General features: G+C 41.4%; 1 protein-coding gene across 4 annotated transcripts in view; it reads right to left on the reverse strand.

Moving 5' to 3' along the window:
* ubtfl (upstream binding transcription factor, like) overlaps nt 1-24,958 on the reverse strand; it is a 41,022-nt gene extending 16,064 nt beyond the window's left edge. For 3 of the 4 annotated variants that reach the window (XM_074649798.1, XM_074649797.1, XM_074649796.1), the window contains exons 1-11: nt 24,666-24,939; nt 12,035-12,129; nt 11,754-11,929; nt 10,789-10,872; nt 10,519-10,674; nt 9,936-10,000; nt 9,087-9,207; nt 6,848-6,958; nt 6,486-6,613; nt 466-607; nt 338-379 (exon numbers count right to left, since the gene is read on the reverse strand). In XM_074649798.1, coding sequence (XP_074505899.1) covers nt 338-379; nt 466-607; nt 6,486-6,613; nt 6,848-6,958; nt 9,087-9,207; nt 9,936-10,000; nt 10,519-10,674; nt 10,789-10,872; nt 11,754-11,929; nt 12,035-12,095 — 1,086 coding nt within the window. In that variant the 5' untranslated portion in view covers nt 12,096-12,129; nt 24,666-24,939. Of the gene's footprint in view, nt 1-337; nt 380-465; nt 608-6,485; nt 6,614-6,847; nt 6,959-9,086; nt 9,208-9,935; nt 10,001-10,518; nt 10,675-10,788; nt 10,873-11,753; nt 11,930-12,034; nt 12,130-24,665 lie in introns of all 4 variants that reach the window. The other variant, XM_074649794.1, reaches the window with a different exon arrangement.
* Nucleotides 24,959-25,459: the final 501 nt, after the last annotated feature.

The following is a 25,459-nucleotide window of genomic DNA, read 5'->3' on the forward strand; positions in this document are numbered from 1 at the left end:
TCCATGAAGCAAACCGAGCCAACATCTGTTCTCATGTTTATAATGATAATATCACAACACCTTTTTTTACTTCCTGTACTTTATTCTTTCATTGGAGTGAAAGTCTTCATGTAACAGACTCAACAAAGACCGACAGAGACCGTCTCATCTCATGTTGAATGTGTTCATTCAGCTTAAAGACGTCGTCCCAGACTGACGGACATCTCATCATCAACAGGAACGTTTCCAGAATGAACCGCTGTTTTAACTCAGATTAATATTCCAATACAGATTCAATGTACTGAGTGTGTTTGTGTGGTCACATGATGAGGAATCAGCTGATGAGATGTTGACGTACCTCCAGGAACCTCTGCAGGTCGACGTCGTACTGCTTCTTCCTCTGATAGGACACAGAGATCAGACAGAAACAGGAAGTGAGAGCCGATCACATTGACGAGAGATGAACGGCGGCGTGATGCTACCGACCTGCTCGCAGCGCTTCTGAAACATGTCCTTTTCTTTCTGCGTCATCACTTTCCACTGTTTACTACAGAGAACCATCCGCTCTGTGCTGGGGACGTCCTTCATGTTCACCATCAGCTCCGCACAGTACAGAGAGTACCCGTTACTGTCCAAAAACACGCTCACGTTAGTCTATCTACTGTCCAAAAACACAAGTTAGTCTATCTACTGTCCAAAAACACAAGTTAGTCTTTTTACTGTCCAAAAACACAAGTTAGTCTTTTTACTGTCCAAAAACACAAGTTAGTCTATCTACTGTCCAAAAACACAAGTTAGTCTTTTTACTGTCCAAAAACACAAGTTAGTCTTTTTACTGTCCAAAAACACAAGTTAGTCTTTTTACTGTCCAAAAACACAAGTTAGTCTATCTACTGTCCAAAAACACAAGTTAGTCTATCTACTGTCCAAAAACACAAGTTAGTCTATCTACTGTCCAAAAACACAAGTTAGTCTTTTTACTGTCCAAAAACACAAGTTAGTCTATCTACTGTCCAAAAACACAAGTTAGTCTTTTTACTGTCCAAAAACACAAGTTAGTCTATCTACTGTCCAAAAACACAAGTTAGTCTTTTTACTGTCCAAAAACACAAGTTAGTCTTTTTACTGTCCAAAAACACAAGTTAGTCTATCTACTGTCCAAAAACACGCTCACGTTAGTCTATCTACTGTCCAAAAACACGCTCACGTTAGTCTATCTACTGTCCAAAAACACGCTCACGTTAGTCTATCTACTGTCCAAAAACACGCTCAAGTTAGTCTATCTACTGTCCAAAAACACGCTCACGTTAGTCTATCTACTGTCCAAAAACACGCTCAAGTTAGTCTATCTACTGTCCAAAAACACGCTCACGTTAGTCTATCTACTGTCCAAAAACACGCTCACGTTAGTCTATCTACTGTCCAAAAACACAAGTTAGTCTATCTACTGTCCAAAAACACGCTCATGTTAGTCTATCTACTGTCCAAAAACACGCTCACGTTAGTCTATCTACTGTCCAAAAACACGCTCACGTTAGTCTATCTACTGTCCAAAAACACGCTCACGTTAGTCTATCTACTGTCCAAAAACACAAGTTAGTCTATCTACTGTCCAAAAACACGCTCATGTTAGTCTATCTACTGTCCAAAAACACAAGTTAGTCTATCTACTGTCCAAAAACACAAGTTAGTCTATCTACTGTCCAAAAACACGCTCACGTTAGTCTATCTACTGTCCAAAAACACGCTCACGTTAGTCTATCTACTGTCCAAAAACACAAGTTAGTCTATCTACTGTCCAAAAACACGCTCACGTTAGTCTATCTACTGTCCAAAAACACGCTCACGTTAGTCTATCTACTGTACAAAAACACAAGTTAGTCTATCTACTGTCCAAAAACACGCTCATGTTAGTCTATCTACTGTCCAAAAACACGCTCACGTTAGTCTATCTACTGTCCAAAAACACAAGTTAGTCTATCTACTGTCCAAAAACACAAGTTAGTCTATCTACTGTCCAAAAACACGCTCATGTTAGTCTATCTACTGTCCAAAAACACAAGTTAGTCTATCTACTGTCCAAAAACACAAGTTAGTCTATCTACTGTCCAAAAACACGCTCATGTTAGTCTATCTACTGTCCAAAAACACAAGTTAGACTAACTTGTGTTTTTGGACAGTAGATAGACTATCTACTGTCCAAAAACACGCTCACGTTAGTCTATCTACTGTCCAAAAACACGCTCACGTTAGTCTATCTACTGTCCAAAAACACGCTCACGTTAGTCTATCTACTGTCCAAAAACACGCCCATGTTAGTCTATCTACTGTCCAAAAACACGCTCACGTTAGTCTATCTACTGTCCAAAAACACGCTCACGTTAGTCTATCTACTGTCCAAAAACACGCTCACGTTAGTCTATCTACTGTCCAAAAACACGCTCAAGTTAGTCTATCTACTGTCCAAAAACACGCTCACGTTAGTCTATCTACTGTCCAAAAACACAAGTTAGTCTATCTACTGTCCAAAAACACGCCCATGTTAGTCTATCAACTGTCCAAAAACACGCCCATGTTAGTCTATCTACTGTCCAAAAACACGCTCAAGTTAGTCTATCTACTGTCCAAAAACACATGTTAGTCTATCTACTGTCCAAAAACACAAGTTAGTCTATCTACTGTCCAAAAACACGCTCACGTTAGTCTATCTACTGTCCAAAAACACGCTCACGTTAGTCTATCTACTGTCCAAAAACACGCCCATGTTAGTCTATCTACTGTCCAAAAACACGCCCATGTTAGTCTATCTACTGTCCAAAAACACGCCCACGTTAGTCTATCTACTGTCCAAAAACACGCTCACGTTAGTCTATCTACTGTCCAAAAACACGCCCATGTTAGTCTATCTACTGTCCAAAAACACGCTCACGTTAGTCTATCTACTGTCCAAAAACACGCTCACGTTAGTCTATCTACTGTCCAAAAACACGCTCACGTTAGTCTATCTACTGTCCAAAAACACGCCCATGTTAGTCTATCTACTGTCCAAAAACACGCTCACGTTAGTCTATCTACTGTCCAAAAACACAAGTTAGTCTATCTACTGTCCAAAAACACAAGTTAGTACCCAGTTTTTTAGCTCACTAGTACAGTACTTCACTAGTACTCTGGTTTTTAGCTCACTAGTACTCTGGTTTTTAGCTCACTAGTACAGTACTTCACTAGTACTCTGGTTTTTAGCTCACTAGTACAGTACTTCACTAGTACTCTGGTTTTTAGCTCACTAGTACAGTACTTCACTAGTACTCTGGTTTTTAGCTCACTAGTACTCTGGTTTTTAGCTCACTAGTACAGTACTTCACTAGTACTCTGGTTTTTAGCTCACTAGTACTCTGGTTTTTAGCTCACTAGTACAGTACTTCACTAGTACCCAGTTTTTTAGCTCACTAGTACAGTACTTCACTAGTACTCTGGTTTATAGCTCACTAGTACAGTACTTCACTAGTACCCTGTTTTTTAGCTCACTAGTACTCTGGTTTTCAGCTCACTAGTACAGTACTTCACTAGTACCTAGTTTTTTAGCTCACTAGTACAGTACTTCACTAGTACTGTTTTTTAGCTCACTAGTACAGCACTTCACTAGTACTCTGGTTTATAGCTCACTAGTATAGTACTTCACTTGTACTCTGGTTTATAGCTCACTAGTACAGTACTTCACTAGTACTCTGTTTTTTAGCTCACTAGTACAGTACTTCACTAGTACTCTGGTTTTTAGCTCACTAGTACTCTGGTTTTTAGCTCACTAGTACAGTACTTCACTAGTACTCTGGTTTTTAGCTCACTAGTACTCTGGTTTTTAGCTCACTAGTACTCTGGTTTTTAGCTCACTAGTACAGTACTTCACTAGTACCCAGTTTTTTAGCTCACTAGTACAGTACTTCACTAGTACCCTGTTTTTTAGCTCACTAGTACAGTACTTCACTAGTACTCTGGTTTATAGCTCACTAGTACAGTACTTCACTAGTACCCTGGTTTTTAGCTCACTAGTACTCTGGTTTATAGCTCACTAGTACAGTACTTCACTAGTACCCTGGTTTTTAGCTCACTAGTACTCTGGTTTTTAGCTCACTAGTACTCTGGTTTTTAGCTCACTAGTACAGTACTTCACTAGTACCTAGTTTTTTAGCTCACTAGTACAGTACTTCACTAGTACTCTGGTTTATAGCTCACTAGTACAGTACTTCACTAGTACTCTGGTTTATAGCTCACTAGTACAGTACTTCACTAGTACTCTGGTTTATAGCTCACTAGTACAGTACTTCACTAGTACTCTGGTTTATAGCTCACTAGTACAGTACTTCACTAGTACTCTGTTTTTTAGCTCACTAGTACAGTACTTCACTAGTACTGTTTTTTAGCTCACTAGTACAGTACTTCACTAGTACTCTGTTTTTTAGCTCACTAGTACAGTACTTCACTAGTACTCTGTTTTTTAGCTCACTAGTACAGTACTTCACTAGTACTCTGTTTTTTAGCTCACTAGTACAGTACTTCACTAGTACTGTTTTTTAGCTCACTAGTACAGTACTTCACTAGTACTCTGTTTTTTAGCTCACTAGTACAGTACTTCACTAGTACTGTTTTTTAGCTCACTAGTACAGTACTTCACTAGTACTGTTTTTTAGCTCACTAGTACAGTACTTCACTAGTACTCTGTTTTTTAGCTCACTAGTACTCTTTTTTAGCTCACTAGTACAGTACTTCACTAGTACTCTGTTTTTTAGCTCACTAGTACAGTACTTCACTAGTACTGTTTTTTAGCTCACTAGTACTCTGTTTTTTAGCTCACTAGTACTCTGTTTTTTAGCTCACTAGTACAGTACTTCACTAGTACTCTGTTTTTTAGCTCACTAGTACAGTACTTCACTAGTACTCTGTTTTTTAGCTCACTAGTACTCTGTTTTTTAGCTCACTAGTACAGTACTTCACTAGTACTCTGTTTTTTAGCTCACTAGTACAGTACTTCACTAGTACTCTGTTTTTTAGCTCACTAGTACAGTACTTCACTAGTACTGTTTTTTAGCTCACTAGTACTCTGTTTTTTAGCTCACTAGTACAGTACTTCACTAGTACTCTGTTTTTTAGCTCACTAGTACAGTACTTCACTAGTACTGTTTTTTAGCTCACTAGTACAGTACTTCACTAGTACTGTTTTTTAGCTCACTAGTACAGTACTTCACTAGTACTCTGTTTTTTAGCTCACTAGTACAGTACTTCACTAGTACTCTGTTTTTTAGCTCACTAGTACAGTACTTCACTAGTACTCTGTTTTTTAGCTCACTAGTACAGTACTTCACTAGTACTGTTTTTTAGCTCACTAGTACAGTACTTCACTAGTACTCTGTTTTTTAGCTCACTAGTACAGTACTTCACTAGTACTGTTTTTTAGCTCACTAGTACAGTACTTCACTAGTACTGTTTTTTAGCTCACTAGTACAGTACTTCACTAGTACTCTGTTTTTTAGCTCACTAGTACAGTACTTCACTAGTACTGTTTTTTAGCTCACTAGTACAGTACTTCACTAGTACTCTGTTTTTTAGCTCACTAGTACAGTACTTCACTAGTACTGTTTTTTAGCTCACTAGTACTCTGTTTTTTAGCTCACTAGTACAGTACTTCACTAGTACTCTGTTTTTTAGCTCACTAGTACTCTGTTTTTTAGCTCACTAGTACAGTACTTCACTAGTACTCTGTTTTTTAGCTCACTAGTACAGTACTTCACTAGTACTCTGTTTTTTAGCTCACTAGTACAGTACTTCACTAGTACTGTTTTTTAGCTCACTAGTACTCTGTTTTTTAGCTCACTAGTACAGTACTTCACTAGTACTCTGTTTTTTAGCTCACTAGTACTCTGTTTTTTAGCTCACTAGTACAGTACTTCACTAGTACTCTGTTTTTTAGCTCACTAGTACAGTACTTCACTAGTACTGTTTTTTAGCTCACTAGTACTCTGTTTTTTAGCTCACTAGTACAGTACTTCACTAGTACTCTGTTTTTTAGCTCACTAGTACTCTGTTTTTTAGCTCACTAGTACAGTACTTCACTAGTACTCTGTTTTTTAGCTCACTAGTACTCTTTTTTAGCTCACTAGTACAGTACTTCACTAGTACTCTGTTTTTTAGCTCACTAGTACAGTACTTCACTAGTACTGTTTTTTAGCTCACTAGTACTGTTTTTTAGCTCACTAGTACAGTACTTCACTAGTACTCTGTTTTTTAGCTCACTAGTACTGTTTTTTAGCTCACTAGTACAGTACTTCACTTGTACTCTGTTTTTTAGCTCACTAGTACAGTACTTCACTAGTACTCTGTTTTTTAGCTCACTAGTACTCTGTTTTTTAGCTCACTAGTACAGTACTTCACTAGTACTAATCAAGTGTTAAGTGTCCTCGTTAGCAGAGAGCTAATTAAGTGCCCTCGTTAGCAGAGAGCTAATTGAGACTCACGGTGGTGGTTTTGTTGGCCGTCCATCAAACTTGTCCTTCAGCTGTCTCTCTGCTTTAGTGAGGACGGACCGAACGTGATCATCAGAGGTCACATCTGGATGAGCTTCATGATATGCTCTCATGCTGCCCTGCACACACACACACACACACACACACACACACACACACACACAGAGTTCAGGTAACATCTGGAGGGTCCCCCACCCCCTCCAGATCAGGATAATCCCGATCCTGGATGTAATACGGATCTGGCCCAAGTGAATCCCACAGAGACTACAGGATCATTAGGACCAGATATCAGCCACTGAACTAGATACAGAATGGTTCGGTCTGGTTCAGGTCAGTCTAGTCTGGTCTGGTACCTCATAGTCTTTCTGGAGCTCCAGGGCCTTGCTGATCCACTTGAGTCTCCTCTTGTCAGACAGTTGGGACCACTGTCTCCTCAGAGCCTCCTTCAGCTCCTTCTGACTCACCTGCAAACAACAAACAGCGTCAGTGTTTACCCTCCATTCACCGATTAGAGAGACCATCACCGAGCGGAGAGACCATCACCGAGCGGAGCGGAGAGACCATCACCGAGCAGAGAGACCATCACCGAACGCAGCGGAGAGACCATCACCGAACGCAGCGGAGAGACCATCACCGAACGCAGCGGAGAGACCATCACCGAACGCAGCGGAGAGACCATCACCGAGCGGAGCGGAGAAACCATCACCGAGCGGAGCGGAGAGACCATCACCGTCACCGAGCGGAGAGACCATCACCGAGCAGAAAGGAGAGACCATCACCAAGCAGAGAGACCATCACCGAGCGGAGCAGAGAAACCATCACCGAGCGGAGCGGAGAGACCATCACCGAGCAGAAAGGAGAGACCATCACCGAGCAGAGAGACCATCACCGAACGCAGCGGAGAGACCATCACCGAGCGGAGCGGAGAGACCATCACCGAGCGGAGCGGAGAAACCATCACCGAGCGGAGCGGAGAGACCATCACCGTCACCGAGCGGAGAGACCATCACCGAGCAGAAAGGAGAGACCATCACCGAGCAGAGAGACCATCACCGAGCAGAAAGGAGAGACCATCACCAAGCAGAGAAACCATCACCGAGCGGAGCAGAGAAACCATCACCGAGCGGAGCGGAGAGACCATCACCGAGCGGAGAGACCATCACCGAGCAGAAAGGAGAGACCATCACCGAGCAGAGAGACCATCACCGAACGCAGCGGAGAGACCATCACCGAGCGGAGCGGAGAGACCATCACCGAGCGGAGCAGAGAAACCATCACCGAGCGGAGCGGAGAGACCATCACCGTCACCGAGCGGAGAGACCATCACCGAGCAGAAAGGAGAGACCATCACCGAGCAGAGAGACCATCACCGAGCGGAGCGGAGAAACCATCACCGAGCGGAGCGGAGAGACCATCACCGAGCGGAGAGACCATCACCGAGCAGAAAGGAGAGACCATCACCGAGCAGAGAGACCATCACCGAGCGGAGCGGAGAAACCATCACCGAGCGGAGCGGAGAGACCATCACCGAGCGGAGAGACCATCACCGTCACCGAGCGGAGAGACCATCACCGAGCAGAAAGGAGAGACCATCACCGAGCAGAGAGACCATCACCGAGCGGAGCGGAGAGACCATCTCCGTCACCAAGCGGAGCGGAGAGACCATCACCGTCACCGAGCGGAGAGACCATCACCGAGCAGAGAGACCATCACCGAGCGGAGCGGAGAGACCATCTCCGTCACCAAGCGGAGCGGAGAGACCATCACCGTCACCGAGCGGAGAGACCATCACCGAGCAGAAAGGAGAGACCATCACCGAGCAGAGAGACCATCACCGAGCTGAGCGGAGAGACCATCTCCGTCACCGAGCGGAGAGACCATCACCGAGCGGAGCGGAGAGACCATCACCGAGCGGAGCGGAGAGACCATCTCCGTCACCGAGCAGAGAGACCATTTCCGTTACCGAGCGGAGAGACCATCACCGAGCGGAGCGGAGAGACCATCATCGTCACCGAGCAGAGAGACCATCACCAAGCAGAGTGGAGAGACCATCACCGAGCGGAGCGGGGAGACCATCACCGTCACCGAGCGGAGAGACCATCACCGAGCGGAGCGGAGAGACCATCACCGAGCGGAGCGGAGAGACCATCACCGTCACCGAGCAGAGAGACCATCACCGAGCAGAGCGGAGAGACCATCACTGTCACCGAGCAGAGAGACCATCATCGTCACCGAGCAGAGAGACCATCACCGAGCGGAGCGGAGAGACCATCACCGAGCGGAGCGGAGAGACCATCACTGTCACCGAGCAGAGAGACCATCATCGTCACCGAGCGGAGAGACCATCACCGAGCGGAGCGGAGAGACCATCACCGAGCGGAGCGGAGAGACCATCACCATCACCGAGCAGAGCGGAGAGACCATCACTGTCACCGAGCAGAGAGACCATCATCGTCACCGAGCAGAGAGACCATCACTGTCCTCTCTGGTGTTCACTGAGCGGAGCGCCCCGGTGTGTTTATGTGCAGTGAGCTCTGCACCAGACCAGAGCCGGTTCTATGTTCTATGTTCTATGTTCTATGTGTTGTGTACCTCGGGGTGGAGCTTCATGTACGTCTTCTTCTCGTGGTTGTACCACAGCTGTTGAGGAGTTTTCGGTTTCTCCGGCAGGTCAGACTTCTTCCTCTCTTCAATCAGCTCTGGATGATCCTCCCTGCAGGTCAGCTGACGTTAGCCACGCTACACGCTAACCGCTACATGCTAAACAATAAACACCAAATGCTACATACTGTTATCAGTTCTAAGATAGTTAAAGTTAGTCTGAAGCTGGTTTGTTATCAGTTCTAAGATAGTTGAAGTTAGTCTGAAGCTGGTTTGTTATCAGTTCTAAGATAGTTGAAGTTAGTCTGAAGCTGGTTTGTTATCAGTTCTAAGATAGTTGAAGTTAGTTTGAAGCTGGTTTGTTATCAGTTCTAAGATAGTTGAAGTTAGTCTGAAGCTGGTTTGTTATCAGTTCTAAGATAGTTGAAGTTAGTCTGAAGCTGGTTTGTTATCAGTTCTAAGATAGTTAAAGTTAGTCTGAAGCTGGTTTGTTATCAGTTCTAAGATAGTTGAAGTTAGTCTGAAGCTGGTTTGCTATCAGTTCTAAGATAGTTGAAGTTAGTTTGAAGCTGGTTTGTTATCAGTTCTAAGATAGTTGAAGTTAGTCTGAAGCTGGTTTGTTATCAGTTCTAAGATAGTTGAAGTTAGTTTGAAGCTGGTTTGTTATCAGTTCTAAGATAGTTGAAGTTAGTCTGAAGCTGGTTTGTTATCAGTTCTAAGATAGTTGAAGTTAGTCTGAAGCTGGTTTGTTATCAGTTCTAAGATAGTTGAAGTTAGTTTGAAGCTGGTTTGTTATCAGTTCTAAGATAGTTGAAGTTAGTCTGAAGCTGGTTTTCTTACTTGAATCGAGCCATGTTCTTCTCAAACTCTCCTTTCTCCCGTTGAAACTCTGTGATGTATTTTTGCTGCAGAAACGTAAAGAACAAAACATGAACACCAGATGGATAACCATGAAGTATTGATCAGAAACCAGCTGACGTATTGATCGGCGATCAGCTGACGTATTGATCAGCGATCAGCTGACGCATTGATCAGCGATCAGCTGACGTATTGATCAGCGATCAGCTGACGCATTGATCAGCGATCAGCTGACGTATTGATCAGCGATCAGCTGACGTATTGATCAGCGATCAGCTGACGTATTGATCAGCGATCAGCTGATGCATTGATCAGCGATCAGCTGATGTTTTGATCAGCGATCAGCTGACACATTGATCAGCGATCAGCTGATGTATTGATCAGCGATCAGCTGATGCATTGATCAGCGATCAGCTGATGTTTTGATCAGCGATCAGCTGACACATTGATCAGCGATCAGCTGATGTATTGATCAGCGATCAGCTGATGTATTGATCAGCGATCAGCTGATGTATTGATCAGCTGACGTATTGATCAGCGATCAGCAGCAGAATGGGGTCCAGACCTTCTTCTTGTCGAGCAGCTCCTTGTACTTCTTGGACAGGATCTTGGTCAGGTCCAGGTTGCTCATCTCCGGGTGGATTTTGGCGTATTTGGCTCGTTTCTCCATGAAGAAGCGGAAGTACGGAGTCAGAGGTTTTTTAGGGAAATCTGGATGAGTCTGTTTGAACATGAGAGTCGGGGTCAGAGGTCAGAGGTCAGTGGAACAGATGAACTCACGTTGATCTAATAGATCTATCAACCTTTAATGGTTTAATCAATACGTCTGACTCACCTTCAGCTTCTTTCCTTTGTACGGATTCTTCACAAACTCTGTGGCGTCTACGATGAGCTCCGTCATCGTTCTGTACTTACGGACCTGAAACACAACAACGCAAAACATGATCATTAAACCCATCAGAAGATGATATCAGATCAATAACAACAGAGATCATTAAACCCATCAGAAGATGATATCTGATCAATAACAACAGAGATCATTAAACCCATCAGAAGATGATATCTGATCAATAACAACAGAGATCATTAAACCCATCAGAAGATGATATCTGATCAATAACAACAGAGATCATTAAACCCATCAGAAGATGATATCTGATCAATAACAACAGAGATCATTAAACCCATCAGAAGATGATATCTGATCAATAACAACAGAGATCATTAAACCCATCAGAAGATGATATCTGATCAATAACAACAGAGATCATTAAACCCATCAGAAGATGATATCTGATCAATAACAACAGAGATCATTAAACCCATCAGAAGATGATATCTGATCAATAACAACAGAGATCATTAAACCCATCAGAAGATGATATCTGATCAATAACAACAGAGATCATTAAACCCATCAGAAGATGATATCTGATCAATAACAACAGAGATCATTAAACCCATCAGAAGATGATATCTGATCAATAACAACAGAGATCATTAAACCCATCAGAAGATGATATCTGATCAATAACAACAGAGATCATTAAACCCATCAGAAGATGATATCTGATCAATAACAACAGAGATCATTAAACCCATCAGAAGATGATATCTGATCAATAACAACAGAGATCATTGAACCCATCAGAAGATGATATCTGATCAATAACAACAGAGATCATTAAACCCATCAGAAGATGATATCAGATCAATGAGAACAGAGATCATTGTAGTCTAGGGTGGTCATCAGAGGACATTGATGATGATGATGATGATGATGAAGATGATATGTGGTACCTCAGATGAGACCTTCTGCCACTTCAGACGACACATCTCTCCAGTGAAGCTGCTGAAACAGACTTTGTCCCAGTCGAAGTGCGACTCGGTGGTTTTGTACTTCATGGCGTCGACGTCCGGCAGCTGACTGCGGATCCTCTCCAGCAGAGTCAGACAGTCCTCCTTCGTCCAGTCGTCTACAGGTGTAAACACGCACACACACACACACACACACCTGTCAGCTCCGGCAGCAGGTGAGTGATGTGACTGGTTACCGTGGTTACCATGGTTACCTCAGTTACCTGGTTCATTCTTGATCCTGGAGCTCTGAGCCGCCGAGACGCTGCTGGTGCTGCCGTTCATCACGCAGCGACTGACGGAGGAGACTCCGCCCCCTCTGAACACACACACACACACACACACACACACACACACACACACACACACACACACATTAACACAGTGACATCTCAGTGTCCACTTTATTAGGGACACCTGTACAAACTGATGTCTTCCACATGTGTTCACTCAAGGGCCACATTCTGGCTTTCAGCTGAACCACATGCTCTTGTTCAGCGGTTGTCATGGAGATCTGTTGTCATGTGACATCATCATCAGTTAACTGTGATTCCAGCTGGAAGCTCCGGAAAAAACGAGTTAGTGGAACTTGAGTTGGTCATTGAGGAGCTTTGACGTGTTATAATATTATCTAATAGGCTACTCTATTATTATTATTATCATCATCATGTTTCCATCCTGACCACGGAGGTTTCGGAGCGGCTGATCCCTCAGCGCTCTGCCCGCCGGCTGTCCTGACCCTGACTGACCGGCCGAGGCGACCTTTCCCCTGCTGCGGTGCGTCCGTCCCCGCGGCCCGCTGACAAGGTCACGCTGAATATTGGGCGTTTTATTCCGGTTCTTGTGGTGCGGTGTACTCAGTATTTCAGCTTCAAAATGTGAATGTAACTGCTCAACATGGTTATGAATCCCATCAGAGACGGGTCAGTCAGAGGGCAGGCTGGACTCCGTAGAAATATCTCTCACTTTCAGTCAAACGCGTTTATATTATTATATTATTACATTATAATATTATTATACAATTATATTATTATATTACTAAATTATTATATTATTATGTTATTATGTTATTTGATTATTATATTATTATATTACTATATTATTAATATTATTATATTATGTTTTATTATATTATTAATATTATTACATTATAATATTATTATACTATTATATTATTATATTACTATATTATTAATATTATTAAATTATAATACTATTATATTATTATATTATTAAATTATTATATTATGTATTATTATATTATTAATATTACATTATAATATTATTATATTAATCTTATTATATTACTATATTACTATATTATTATATTATTATATTATTATATCATTTTATTATTATATTATTATATTATTTATATTATTATATTATTATATTATTATACTATTATATTATTAAATTATGTATTATTATATTATTTTATTATATTATTAAATTATATTATATTACTATATTATTATATTACTATATTATTATATTACTATATTATTATATTATTATATTACGATATTACTAGATTATTATATTATTATATTATTATATTACTAGATTATTATATTATTATATTATATTATTATATTAATATATTAATATATTATTTATATTATTATATTATTATATTACTAGATTATTATATTATATTATTATTATAATATTATATTATTATATTACTAGATTATTATATTATTATATTACTAGATTATTATATTATTATATTAATATTATTATATTATATTATTATGTTATAATATTATATTACTAGATTATTATATTAGATTATTATATTATTATATTATTATATTACTAGATTATTATATTATATTATTATATTATACAGCTCATGTGACATATTCTCATAATTCTCCAATTCGGCACAAATCAAATACATCATGTTTCTTTTTTTCTTAGTTTAACAAATAGGTTTAAAAACTGTCTCTAGTTCTAAATGTGCTTCAGATGGATCCGGTTCATCAGTTCATCACAACATCTGTTCATCTGTTCATCACAACATCTGTTCATCAGATCATCACAACATCTGTTCATCAGATCATCACAACATCTGTTCATCAGTTCATCACAACATCAGTTCATCACAACATCTGTTCATCTTTTCATCACAACATCTGTTCATCTTTTCATCACAACATCTGTTCATCTGTTCATCACAACATCTGTTCATAACATCTGTTCATCAGTTCATCACAACATCTGTTCATCACAGCATCAGTTCATCAGAACATCAAAATCTGATGTGATGTGATGTGATGTGATGTGATGTGATGTTGATGTGATCTGATGTGATGTGATCTGATGTGATGTGATCTGATGTGATGTGATGTGATGGGATCTGATGTGATGTGATGTGATGGGATCTGATGTGATCTGATGTGATGGGATCTGATGTGATGTGATGTGATGGGATCTGATGTGATGTGATGTGATGGGATCTGATGTGATGGGATGTGATGTGATGTGATCTGATGTGATCTGATCTGATGTGATGTGATCTGATGTGATGTGATGTGATCTGATGTGATGTGATGTGATGGGATCTGATGTGATGTGATGTGATGGGATCTGATGTGATCTGATCTGATGTGATGTGATCTGATGTGATGTGATGTGATCTGATCTGATGTGATGTGATGTGATGGGATCTGATGTGATGTGATCTGATGTGATGGGATCTGATGTGATGGGATGTGATGTGATGTGATCTGATGTGATGTGATCTGATGTGATGTGATGTGATCTGATCTGATGTGATGTGATGTGATGGGATCTGATGTGATCTGATGTGATGTGATGTGATGTGATGGGATCTGATGTGATGTGATGTGATCTGATGTGATGTGATCTGATCTGATGTGATGTGAGGTGATGTGATGCGATGCGATGTGATGCGATCTGATGCGATGTGATGTGATCTGAGGTGATGTGAGGTGAGGTGATGTGATCTGATCTGATGTGATGTGATGCGATCTGATGCGATGTGATGTGATCTGAGGTGATGTGATCTGATGTGATGTGATGCGATCTGATGTGATGTGATCTGATCTGATCTGATGTGATGTGATCTGATGTGATGTTGATGTGATCTGGTCTGATGTGATATGATGTGATGTGATCTGATGTGATCTGATGTGATGTGATGTTGATGTGATCTGATGTGATGTGATGGGATCTGATCTGATGTGATGTGATCTGATGTGATGTGATGTGATCTGATGTGATGTGATCTGATGTGATGTGATGGGATCTGATGCGATGTGATGTGATGTGATCTGATCTGATGTGATGTGATCTGATGTGATCTGATGTGATGTGATCTGATGTGATCTGATGTGATCTGATGTGATGTGATGGGATCTGATGCGATGTGATGTGATGTGATCTGATCTGATGTGATGTGATCTGATGTGATCTGAGGTGATGCGATCTGATGTGATGTGATGCGATCTGATGTGATGTGATGTGATGTGATGCGATCTGATGTGATGTGAGGTGATGTGATGTGATGTGATGTGATGCGATGCGATGCGATCTGATGTGATGTGATGTGATGTGATGCGATGCGATCTGATGTGATGTGAGGTGATGTGATGTGATGTGATGCGATGCGATGCGATCTGATGTGATGTGATGTGATGTGATGTGATGTGATGCGATGTGATCTGATGTGATGTGATGTGATGTGATCTGATGTGATGCGATCTGATGTGATGTGATCTGAGGTGATGTGATCTGATCTGATCTGATGTGATCTGATCTGATCTGATGTGATCTGATGTGATGTGATCTGATGTGATCTGATGTGATGTGATGTGATGTGATGTGATCTGATGTGATCTGATGTGATCTGATGTGATGTGATCTGATGTGATCTGATGTGATGTGATGTGATGTGATCTGATGTGATGTTGATGTGATCTGATGTGATCTGATGTGATCTGATGTGATGTGATCTGATGTGATCTGATGTGATCTGATGTGATCTGATGTGATGCGATGTGATGTGATCTGATGTGATGCGATGTGATGTGATGTGATGTGATCTGATGTGATCTGATGTGATCTGATGTGATGCGATGTGATGTGATGTGATGTGATCTGATGTGATCTGATCTGATGTGATGCGATGTGATGTGAGGTGATGTGAGGTGAGGTGATGTGATCTGATCTGATGTGATGTGATGCGATCTGATCTGATGTGATGCGATCTGATGTGATGCGATGTGATGCGATGTGATCTGATGTGATCTGATGTGATCTGATGTGATCTGATGTGATCTGATGTGATGTGATGCGATGTGATGCGATGTGATGTGATCTGATGTGATCTGATGTGATCTGATGTGATGTGATCTGAGGTGATGTGATCTGATGTGATCTGAGGTGATGTGATGTGATCTGATGTGATCTGATCTGAGGTGATGTGATGTGATCTGATCTGAGGTGATGTGATCTGATGTGATCTGATGTGATGTGATGTGATGTGATCTGATGTGATCTGATCTGAGGTGATGTGATGTGATGTGATGTGATCTGATGTGATCTGATCTGATGTGATCTGATGTGATCTGATCTGAGGTGATGTGATGTGATCTGATGTGATGTGATCTGATGTGATCTGATGTGATCTGATGTGATCTGATGTGATCTGATCTGAGGTGATGTGATGTGATCTGATGCAATCTGATGTGATGTGATCTGATGTGATGTGATCTGAGGTGATGTGATCTGGTGTGATGTGATGTGATCTGATGTGATCTGATGTGATCTGATGTGATGTGATGTGATGTGATCTGATGTGATTTGATGTGATCTGATGTGATGTGATCTGATGTGATGTGATGTTGATGTGATGTGATGTGATCTGATCTGATGTGATGCGATGCGATGTGATCTGATGTGATCTGATGTGATGTGATGCAATCTGATGCGATCTGATGCGATGTGATGCGATGTGATGCGATGTGATGCGATGTGATCTGATGTGATCTGATCTGATCTGATGTGATGTGATGTGATGCGATGCGATGCGATGCGATGCGATGCGATCTGATGTGATGTGATGTGATGTGATGTGATGTGATGTGATGTTGATGTTGATGTGATCTGGTCTGATGTGATATGATGTGATGTGATCTGATGTGATCTGATGTGATGTGATGTTGATGTGATCTGATGTGATCTGATGTGATGTGATGTGATCTGATGTGATCTGATGTGATCTGATGTGATCTGATGTGATGTGATGGGATCTGATGTGATGTGATGGGATCTGATGTGATGTGATGTGATGTGATCTGATCTGATGTGATGTGATCTGATCTGATGTGATCTGATGTGATGTGATCTGATGTGATCTGATCTGATGTGATGTGATCTGATCTGATGTGATCTGATGTGATGTGATCTGATGTGATCTGATGTGATGTGATGTGATGTGATCTGATCTGATGTGATGTGATGGGATCTGATGCGATGTGATGTGATGTGATCTGATCTGATGTGATGTGATCTGATCTGATGTGATCTGATCTGATGTGATCTGATGTGATGTGATCTGATGTGATGTGAGGTGATGCGATCTGATGTGATGTGATGTGATCTGATGTGATGTGATCTGATCTGATGTGATCTGATGTGATGTGATCTGATGTGATCTGATGTGATGTGAGGTGATGCGATCTGATGTGATGTGATGCGATCTGATGTGATGTGAGGTGATGTGATGCGATGCGATCTGATGTGAGGTGATGTGATGTGATGTGATGTTGATGTGATCTGATGTGATGTGATGTTGATGTGATCTGATGTGATCTGATGTGATGTGATGTGATGCGATGCGATGCGATCTGATGTGATGTGATGTGATGTGATGTGATGTGATGTGATGTGATGCGATGCGATGCGATCTGATGTGATGTGATGTGATGTGATGCGATGCGATGCGATCTGATGTGATGTGATGTGATGTGATGTGATGTGATGTGATGCGATGCGATGCGATCTGATGTGATGTGATGTGATGTGATGTGATGTGATGTGATGTGATGTGATGCGATGTGATCTGATGTGATGTGATGTGATCTGATGTGATGCGATCTGATGTGATGTGATCTGAGGTGATGTGATCTGATCTGATCTGATGTGATCTGATCTGATGTGATCTGATGTGATCTGATGTGATCTGATGTGATCTGATGTGATGTGATGTGATGTGATGTGATGTGATGTGATCTGATGTGATGTGATGCGATGTGATGTGATCTGATGTGATCTGATGTGATGTGATGTGATCTGATGTGATGTTGATGTGATCTGATGTGATCTGATGTGATCTGATGTGATCTGATGTGATCTGACGTGATCTGATGTGATGCGATGTGATGTGATCTGATGTGATGCGATGTGATGTGATGTGATGTGATGTGATGTGATGTGATCTGATGTGATCTGATGTGATCTGATGTGATGCGATGTGATGTGATGCGATGTGATGTGAGGTGATGTGAGGTGAGGTGATGTGATCTGATCTGATGTGATGTGATGCGATCTGATCTGATGTGATGCGATCTGATGTGATGCGATGTGATCTGAGGTGATGTGATGCGATGTGATCTGATGTGATCTGATGTGATCTGATGTGATCTGATGTGATGTGATGCGATGTGATGCGATGTGATGCGATCTGATGCGATCTGATGCGATGTGATGCGATGTGATGCGATGTGATGTGATGTGATGTGATGTGATGTTGATGTGATGTGATGTGATGTGATGTTGATGTGATGTGATGTGATGTGATGTGATGTGATGTGATGTGATCTGATCTGATCTGATGTGATGTGATGTTGATGTGATGTGATGTGATGTGATGTGATGTGATGTGATGTGATGTGATCTGATGTGATGTGATGTGATGTGATGTGATGTGATGTTGATGTGATGTGATGTGATGTGATGTGATGTTGATCTGATGTGATGTGATGTGATGTGATGTGATGTTGATGTGATGTGATGTTGATGTTGATGTGATGTGATGTTGATGTGATGTGATGTGATGTTGATGTGATCTGATGTGATGTTGATGTGATGTTGATGTGATCTGATGTGATGTTGATGTGATGTGATGTTGATGTGATGTGATGTGATGTTGATGTGATGTTGATGTGATGTGATGTGATGTTGATGTGATGTTGATGTGATGTTGATGTGATGTGATGTGATGTTGATGTGATGTTGATGTTGATGTGATGTGATGTTGATGTGATGTTGATGTGATGTTGATGTGATGTGATGTTGATGTGATGTGATCTGATGTGATGTTGATGTGATGTGATGTTGATGTGATGTGATGTGATGTGATGTGATCTGATGTGATGTGATGTTGATGTGATGTGATCTGATGTGATGTTGATGTGATGTGATGTTGATGTGATGTGATGTGATGTGATCTGATGTTGATGTTGATGTTGATGGTGATGTGATGTGATGTGATGTGATGTGATGTGATGTTGATGTGATGTGATGTTGATGTGATGTTGATGTGATGTGATGTGATGTGATGTGAGGTGATGTGATGTGATGTGATGCGATGCGATGCGATCTGATGTGATGTGATGTGATGTGATGTGATGTGATGTGATGCGATGCGATGCGATGCGATCTGATGTGAGGTGATGTGATGTGATGTGATGCGATGCGATGCGATCTGATGTGATGTGATGTGATGTGATGTGATGTGATGCGATGCGATGCGATCTGATGTGATGTGATGTGATGTGATGTGATGTGATGTGATGTGATCTGATGTGATGTGATGTGATCTGATGTGATGCGATCTGATGTGATGTGATCTGAGGTGATGTGATCTGATCTGATCTGATGTGATCTGATCTGATGTGATCTGATGTGATCTGATGTGATCTGATCTGATGTGATCTGATGTGATGTGATGTGATGTGATGTGATGTGATGTGATCTGATGTGATCTGATGTGATGTGATCTGATGTGATGTTGATGTGATCTGATGTGATCTGATGTGATCTGATGTGATCTGATGTGATCTGACGTGATCTGATGTGATGCGATGTGATGTGATCTGATGTGATGCGATGTGATGTGATGTGATGTGATGTGATGTGATCTGATGTGATCTGATGTGATCTGATGTGATGCGATGTGATGTGATGCGATGTGATGTGAGGTGATGTGAGGTGAGGTGATGTGATCTGATCTGATGTGATGTGATGCGATCTGATCTGATGTGATGCGATCTGATGTGATGCGATGTGATCTGAGGTGATGTGATGCGATGTGATCTGATGTGATCTGATGTGATCTGATGTGATCTGATGTGATGTGATGCGATGTGATGCGATGTGATGCGATCTGATGCGATCTGATGCGATCTGATGTGATGTGATGTGATGTGATGTGATGTGATGTGATGTTGATGTGATGTGATGTGATGTGATGTGATGTTGATCTGATGTGATGTGATGTGATGTGATGTGATGTGATGTTGATGTGATGTGATGTTGATGTTGATGTGATGTGATGTTGATGTGATGTGATGTGATGTGATGTGATCTGATGTGATGTTGATGTGATGTGATGTGATGTTGATCTGATGTGATGTGATGTGATCTGATGTGATGTGATGTGATGTGATCTGATGTTGATGTGATGTGATGTGATGTGATCTGATGTTGATGTGATGTGATGTGATGTGATGTGATGTGATGTTGATGTGATGTGATGTGATGTTGATGTGATGTTGATGTGATGTGATGTGATGTTGATGTGATCTGATGTGATGTTGATGTGATGTTGATGTGATCTGATGTGATGTTGATGTGATGTGATGTTGATGTGATGTGATGTGATGTGATGTGATGTTGATGTGATGTTGATGTTGATGTGATGTGATGTTGATGTGATGTTGATGTGATGTGATGTGATGTTGATGTGATCTGATGTGATGTTGATGTGATGTTGATGTGATCTGATGTGATGTTGATGTGATGTGATGTTGATGTGATGTGATGTGATGTTGATGTGATGTTGATGTGATGTGATGTGATGTTGATGTGATGTTGATGTGATGTTGATGTGATGTGATGTGATGTTGATGTGATGTTGATGTTGATGTGATGTGATGTTGATGTGATGTTGATGTGATGTTGATGTGATGTGATGTTGATGTGATGTGATCTGATGTGATGTTGATGTGATGTGATGTTGATGTGATGTGATGTGATGTGATGTGATCTGATGTGATGTGATGTTGATGTGATGTGATCTGATGTGATGTTGATGTGATGTGATGTTGATGTGATGTGATGTGATGTGATGTGATGTGATCTGATGTTGATGTTGATGGTGATGTGATGTGATGTGATGTGATGTGATGTGATGTGATGTTGATGTGATGTGATGTTGATGTGATGTTGATGTGATGTGATGTGATGTGATCTGATGTGATGTTGATGTTGATGTGATGTGATGTGATGTGATGTGATGTGATGTGATGTGATGTGATGTGATCTGATGTGATGTTGATGTGATGTGATGTTGATCTGATGTGATGTGATCTGATGTGATGTTGATGTGATGTGATGTGATGTGATGTGATGTGATGTGATGTGATGTGATGTGATGTGATCTGATGTGATGTTGATGTGATGTGATGTTGATCTGATGTGATGTGATCTGATGTGATGTTGATGTGATGTTGATGTGATGTTGATGTGATGTGATGTGATGTTGATGTGATGTTGATGTGATGTGATGTGATGTTGATGTGATGTTGATGTGATGTTGATGTGATGTGATGTGATGTTGATGTGATGTTGATGTTGATGTGATGTGATGTTGATGTGATGTTGATGTGATGTTGATGTGATGTGATGTTGATGTGATGTGATCTGATGTGATGTTGATGTGATGTGATGTTGATGTGATGTGATGTGATGTGATGTGATCTGATGTGATGTGATGTTGATGTGATGTGATCTGATGTGATGTTGATGTGATGTGATCTGATGTGATCTGATGTGATGTGATGTTGATGTGATGTGATGTTGATGTGATGTGATGTGATGTTGATGTGATGTTGATGTGATGTGATGTGATGTTGATGTGATGTTGATGTGATGTTGATGTGATGTGATGTGATGTTGATGTGATGTTGATGTTGATGTGATGTGATGTTGATGTGATGTTGATGTGATGTTGATGTGATGTGATGTTGATGTGATGTGATCTGATGTGATGTTGATGTGATGTGATGTTGATGTGATGTGATGTGATGTGATGTGATCTGATGTGATGTGATGTTGATGTGATGTGATGTTGATGTGATGTTGATGTGATGTGATGTTGATGTGATGTGATCTGATGTGATGTTGATGTGATGTGATGTTGATGTGATGTGATGTGATGTGATGTGATCTGATGTTGATGTTGATGGTGATGTGATGTGATGTGATGTTGATGTGATGTGATGTTGATGTGATGTGATGTGATGTGATGTGATGTGATGTGATGTTGATGTGATGTGATGTGATGTTGATGTGATGTGATGTGATGTGATGTGATCTGATGTGATGTTGATGTTGATGTGATGTGATGTGATGTGATGTGATGTGATGTGATGTGATGTTGATGTGATGTGATGTGATGTGATGTTGATGTGATGTGATGTTGATGTGATGTTGATGTGATGTGATGTGATCTGATGTGATGTTGATGTTGATGTGATGTGATCTGATGTGATGTGATGTTGATGTGATGTGATGTGATGTGATGTGATCTGATGTGATGTTGATGTTGATGTGATGTGATCTGATGTGATGTGATGTGATGTTGATGTGATCTGATGTGATGTTGATGTTGATGTGATGTGATGTGATGTGATGTGTTGTGATGTGATGTGATGTGATGTGATGTTGATGTGATGTGATGTTGATGTTGATGTGATGTTGATGTGATGTGATGTGATGTGATGTTGATGTGATGTGATGTTGATCTGATGTGATGTTGATGTTGATGTGATGTGATGTTGATGTGATGTGATGTTGATGTTGATGTGATGTTGATGTGATGTGATGTTGATGTGATGTTGATGTTGATGTGATGTTGATGTGATGTGATGTTGATGTGATGTGATGTGATGTGATGTTGATGTGATGTGATGTTGATGTGATGTGATGTTGATGTGATGTGATGTGATGTGATGTGATCTGATGTGATGTGATGTGATCTGATGTGATGTTGATGTGATGTGATGTTGATCTGATGTGATGTTGATGGTGATGTGATGTGATGTGATGTGATGTGATGTGATGTGATGTGTTGTGATGTGATCTGATGTGATGTGATGTGATGTGATGTGTTGTGATGTGATGTGTTGTGATGTGATGTGATGTGATGTGATGTGATGTGATGTGATGTGTTGTGATGTGATGTGATCTGATGTGATGTGATGTGATGTGATGTGATGTGATGTGATGTGATGTGTTGTGATGTGATGTGATCTGATGTGATGTGATCTGATGTGATGTGATCTGATGTGATGTGATGTGATGTGATGTGATGTGATGTGTTGTGATGTGATGTGATCTGATGTGATGTGATGTGATGTGATGTTGATGTGATGTTGATGTGATGTGATGTTGATGTGATGTGATGTGATCTGATGTGATGTGATCTGATGTGATGTGATGTGATGTGATGTTGATGTGATGTGATGTTGATGTGATGTGATCTGATGTGATGTTGATGTTGATGTGATGTGATGTGATGTGATGTGATCTGATGTGATGTGATGTGATGTGATGTGATGTGATGTGATGTGATGTGATGTGATGTGATGTGATGTGATGTTGATGTGATGTGATCTGATGTGATGTGATGTGATGTGATGTGATGTGATCTGATGTGATGTTGATGTGATGTGATGTTGATGTGATGTGATCTGATGTGATGTTGATGTTGATGTGATGTGATGTGATGTGATGTGATCTGATGTGATGTGATGTGATGTGATCTGATGTGATGTTGATGTTGATGTGATGTGATGTTGATGTGATGTGATCTGATGTGATGTGATGTTGATGTGATGTGATGTGATGTGATGTGATGTGATGTGATGTGATGTGATGTTGATGTGATGTGATCTGATGTGATGTTGATGTGATGTGATGTGATGTGATGTGATGTGATGTGATGTGATGTGATGTGATGTGATGTGATGTGATGTCAGCGGTCCGTCCGGCTGCAGCTGGCCGGTAATAGCGTCTCTCCTCCGGTAGGAGTCTCCGCTGAGGCTGCGCTGGCCCGCAGAGAGCAGCTATCTGAACGGTTCAGCTTCAAACTGCGATTTAAACTCAAAGTACAAACCGGGAGTTTAACGTGAAACCTCGTTGAACTCTGAGATGAGACCGAGCAGCAGATGATCTCTCATATATATGATATCATGTATGATCATAAAGCCTCTGGTCCTCTGCTGCTGGGGAAGCTCTGCGTTAGTCTGCGTTAGTCTGGTGTGATCATTTACAGACTAACTGCTGGTTCTGGTTCTGGTTCTCTGATCGAGTCTCTGCTAACCCTCCGGACCCGGACCCGGACCCGGACCCGGACCCGGACCCGGACCCGGACCCGGACCCGGACCCGGACCCGGAGCCTCTAACCCTGCTGTCTGTGTGTCGCCGCCATGCAGCCCGTCAGCCTGCTGCTCTGCTGCTCTGCTGGTCGGATCGCAGCAGCAGAGCAGCGCAGGGAAAGCTGTAATAATGAGAGTAAAAGGAGAATCAGCTGCTCACCTTCAGACGGAGACAGAAGCCCGGTCCACACCGAGCACCGATCCGGTCCTTCGGCTCGTTTCGGAGCTTTCAAAGTGGGTTTTTCAGCCGTAAACTCCGTAAACTCCGTAAACTCCGGGGACTCCGCTCGAAACGAATCCGACAAAAGGAGCGTCTAGTCGGGATGAAACTCCGCCCAGCGCCGCCGGGGGAGCAGGGGGAGCAGGGGGAGGACCTCCACACCGGGACCGGCTCCTCCAGCAGACACAACCACAACCACAACCACAACCAGGTCCGGGTCCGCAGAGCAGCGGAGCAGCGGAGCAGCAGGGACCGGAGGAGCCTCCTCCTCCGGTCCCTGCTGCTCCGCTGCTCGGTCTCTCTTGGGTCTCTCTTGGGTCTCTCTTGGGTCTCTCTGTCTCTCGGTGGGTAACATCCCTAACCCCGCTGAGAGACTCCGTCTGCCGGCTCTGATCCCTCCCACAGTCAATCACTGATCAATCAATACATCCAACTGATCGATACACCTGAACTCCTCCTCCAGGTGTGTGTGTGAGGGGGGGTCCACCTGGTTTATTATATTATATTAAGATTTATATTAAGATTTATATTAAGATTTATATTATATTAAGATTTATATTATATTAAGATTTATATTAAGATTTATATTAAGATTTATATTATATTAAGATTTATATTAAGATTTATTTTATATTATATTAAGATTTATATTAAGATTTATTTTATATTATATTAAGATTTATATTAAGATTTATATTAAGATTTATATTATATTATATTAAGATTTATATTAA

This window comes from Sebastes fasciatus, chromosome 11 (genome assembly GCF_043250625.1).
Source record: "Sebastes fasciatus isolate fSebFas1 chromosome 11, fSebFas1.pri, whole genome shotgun sequence".
In the NCBI taxonomy this organism is placed as follows: domain Eukaryota; kingdom Metazoa; phylum Chordata; class Actinopteri; order Perciformes; family Sebastidae; genus Sebastes; species Sebastes fasciatus.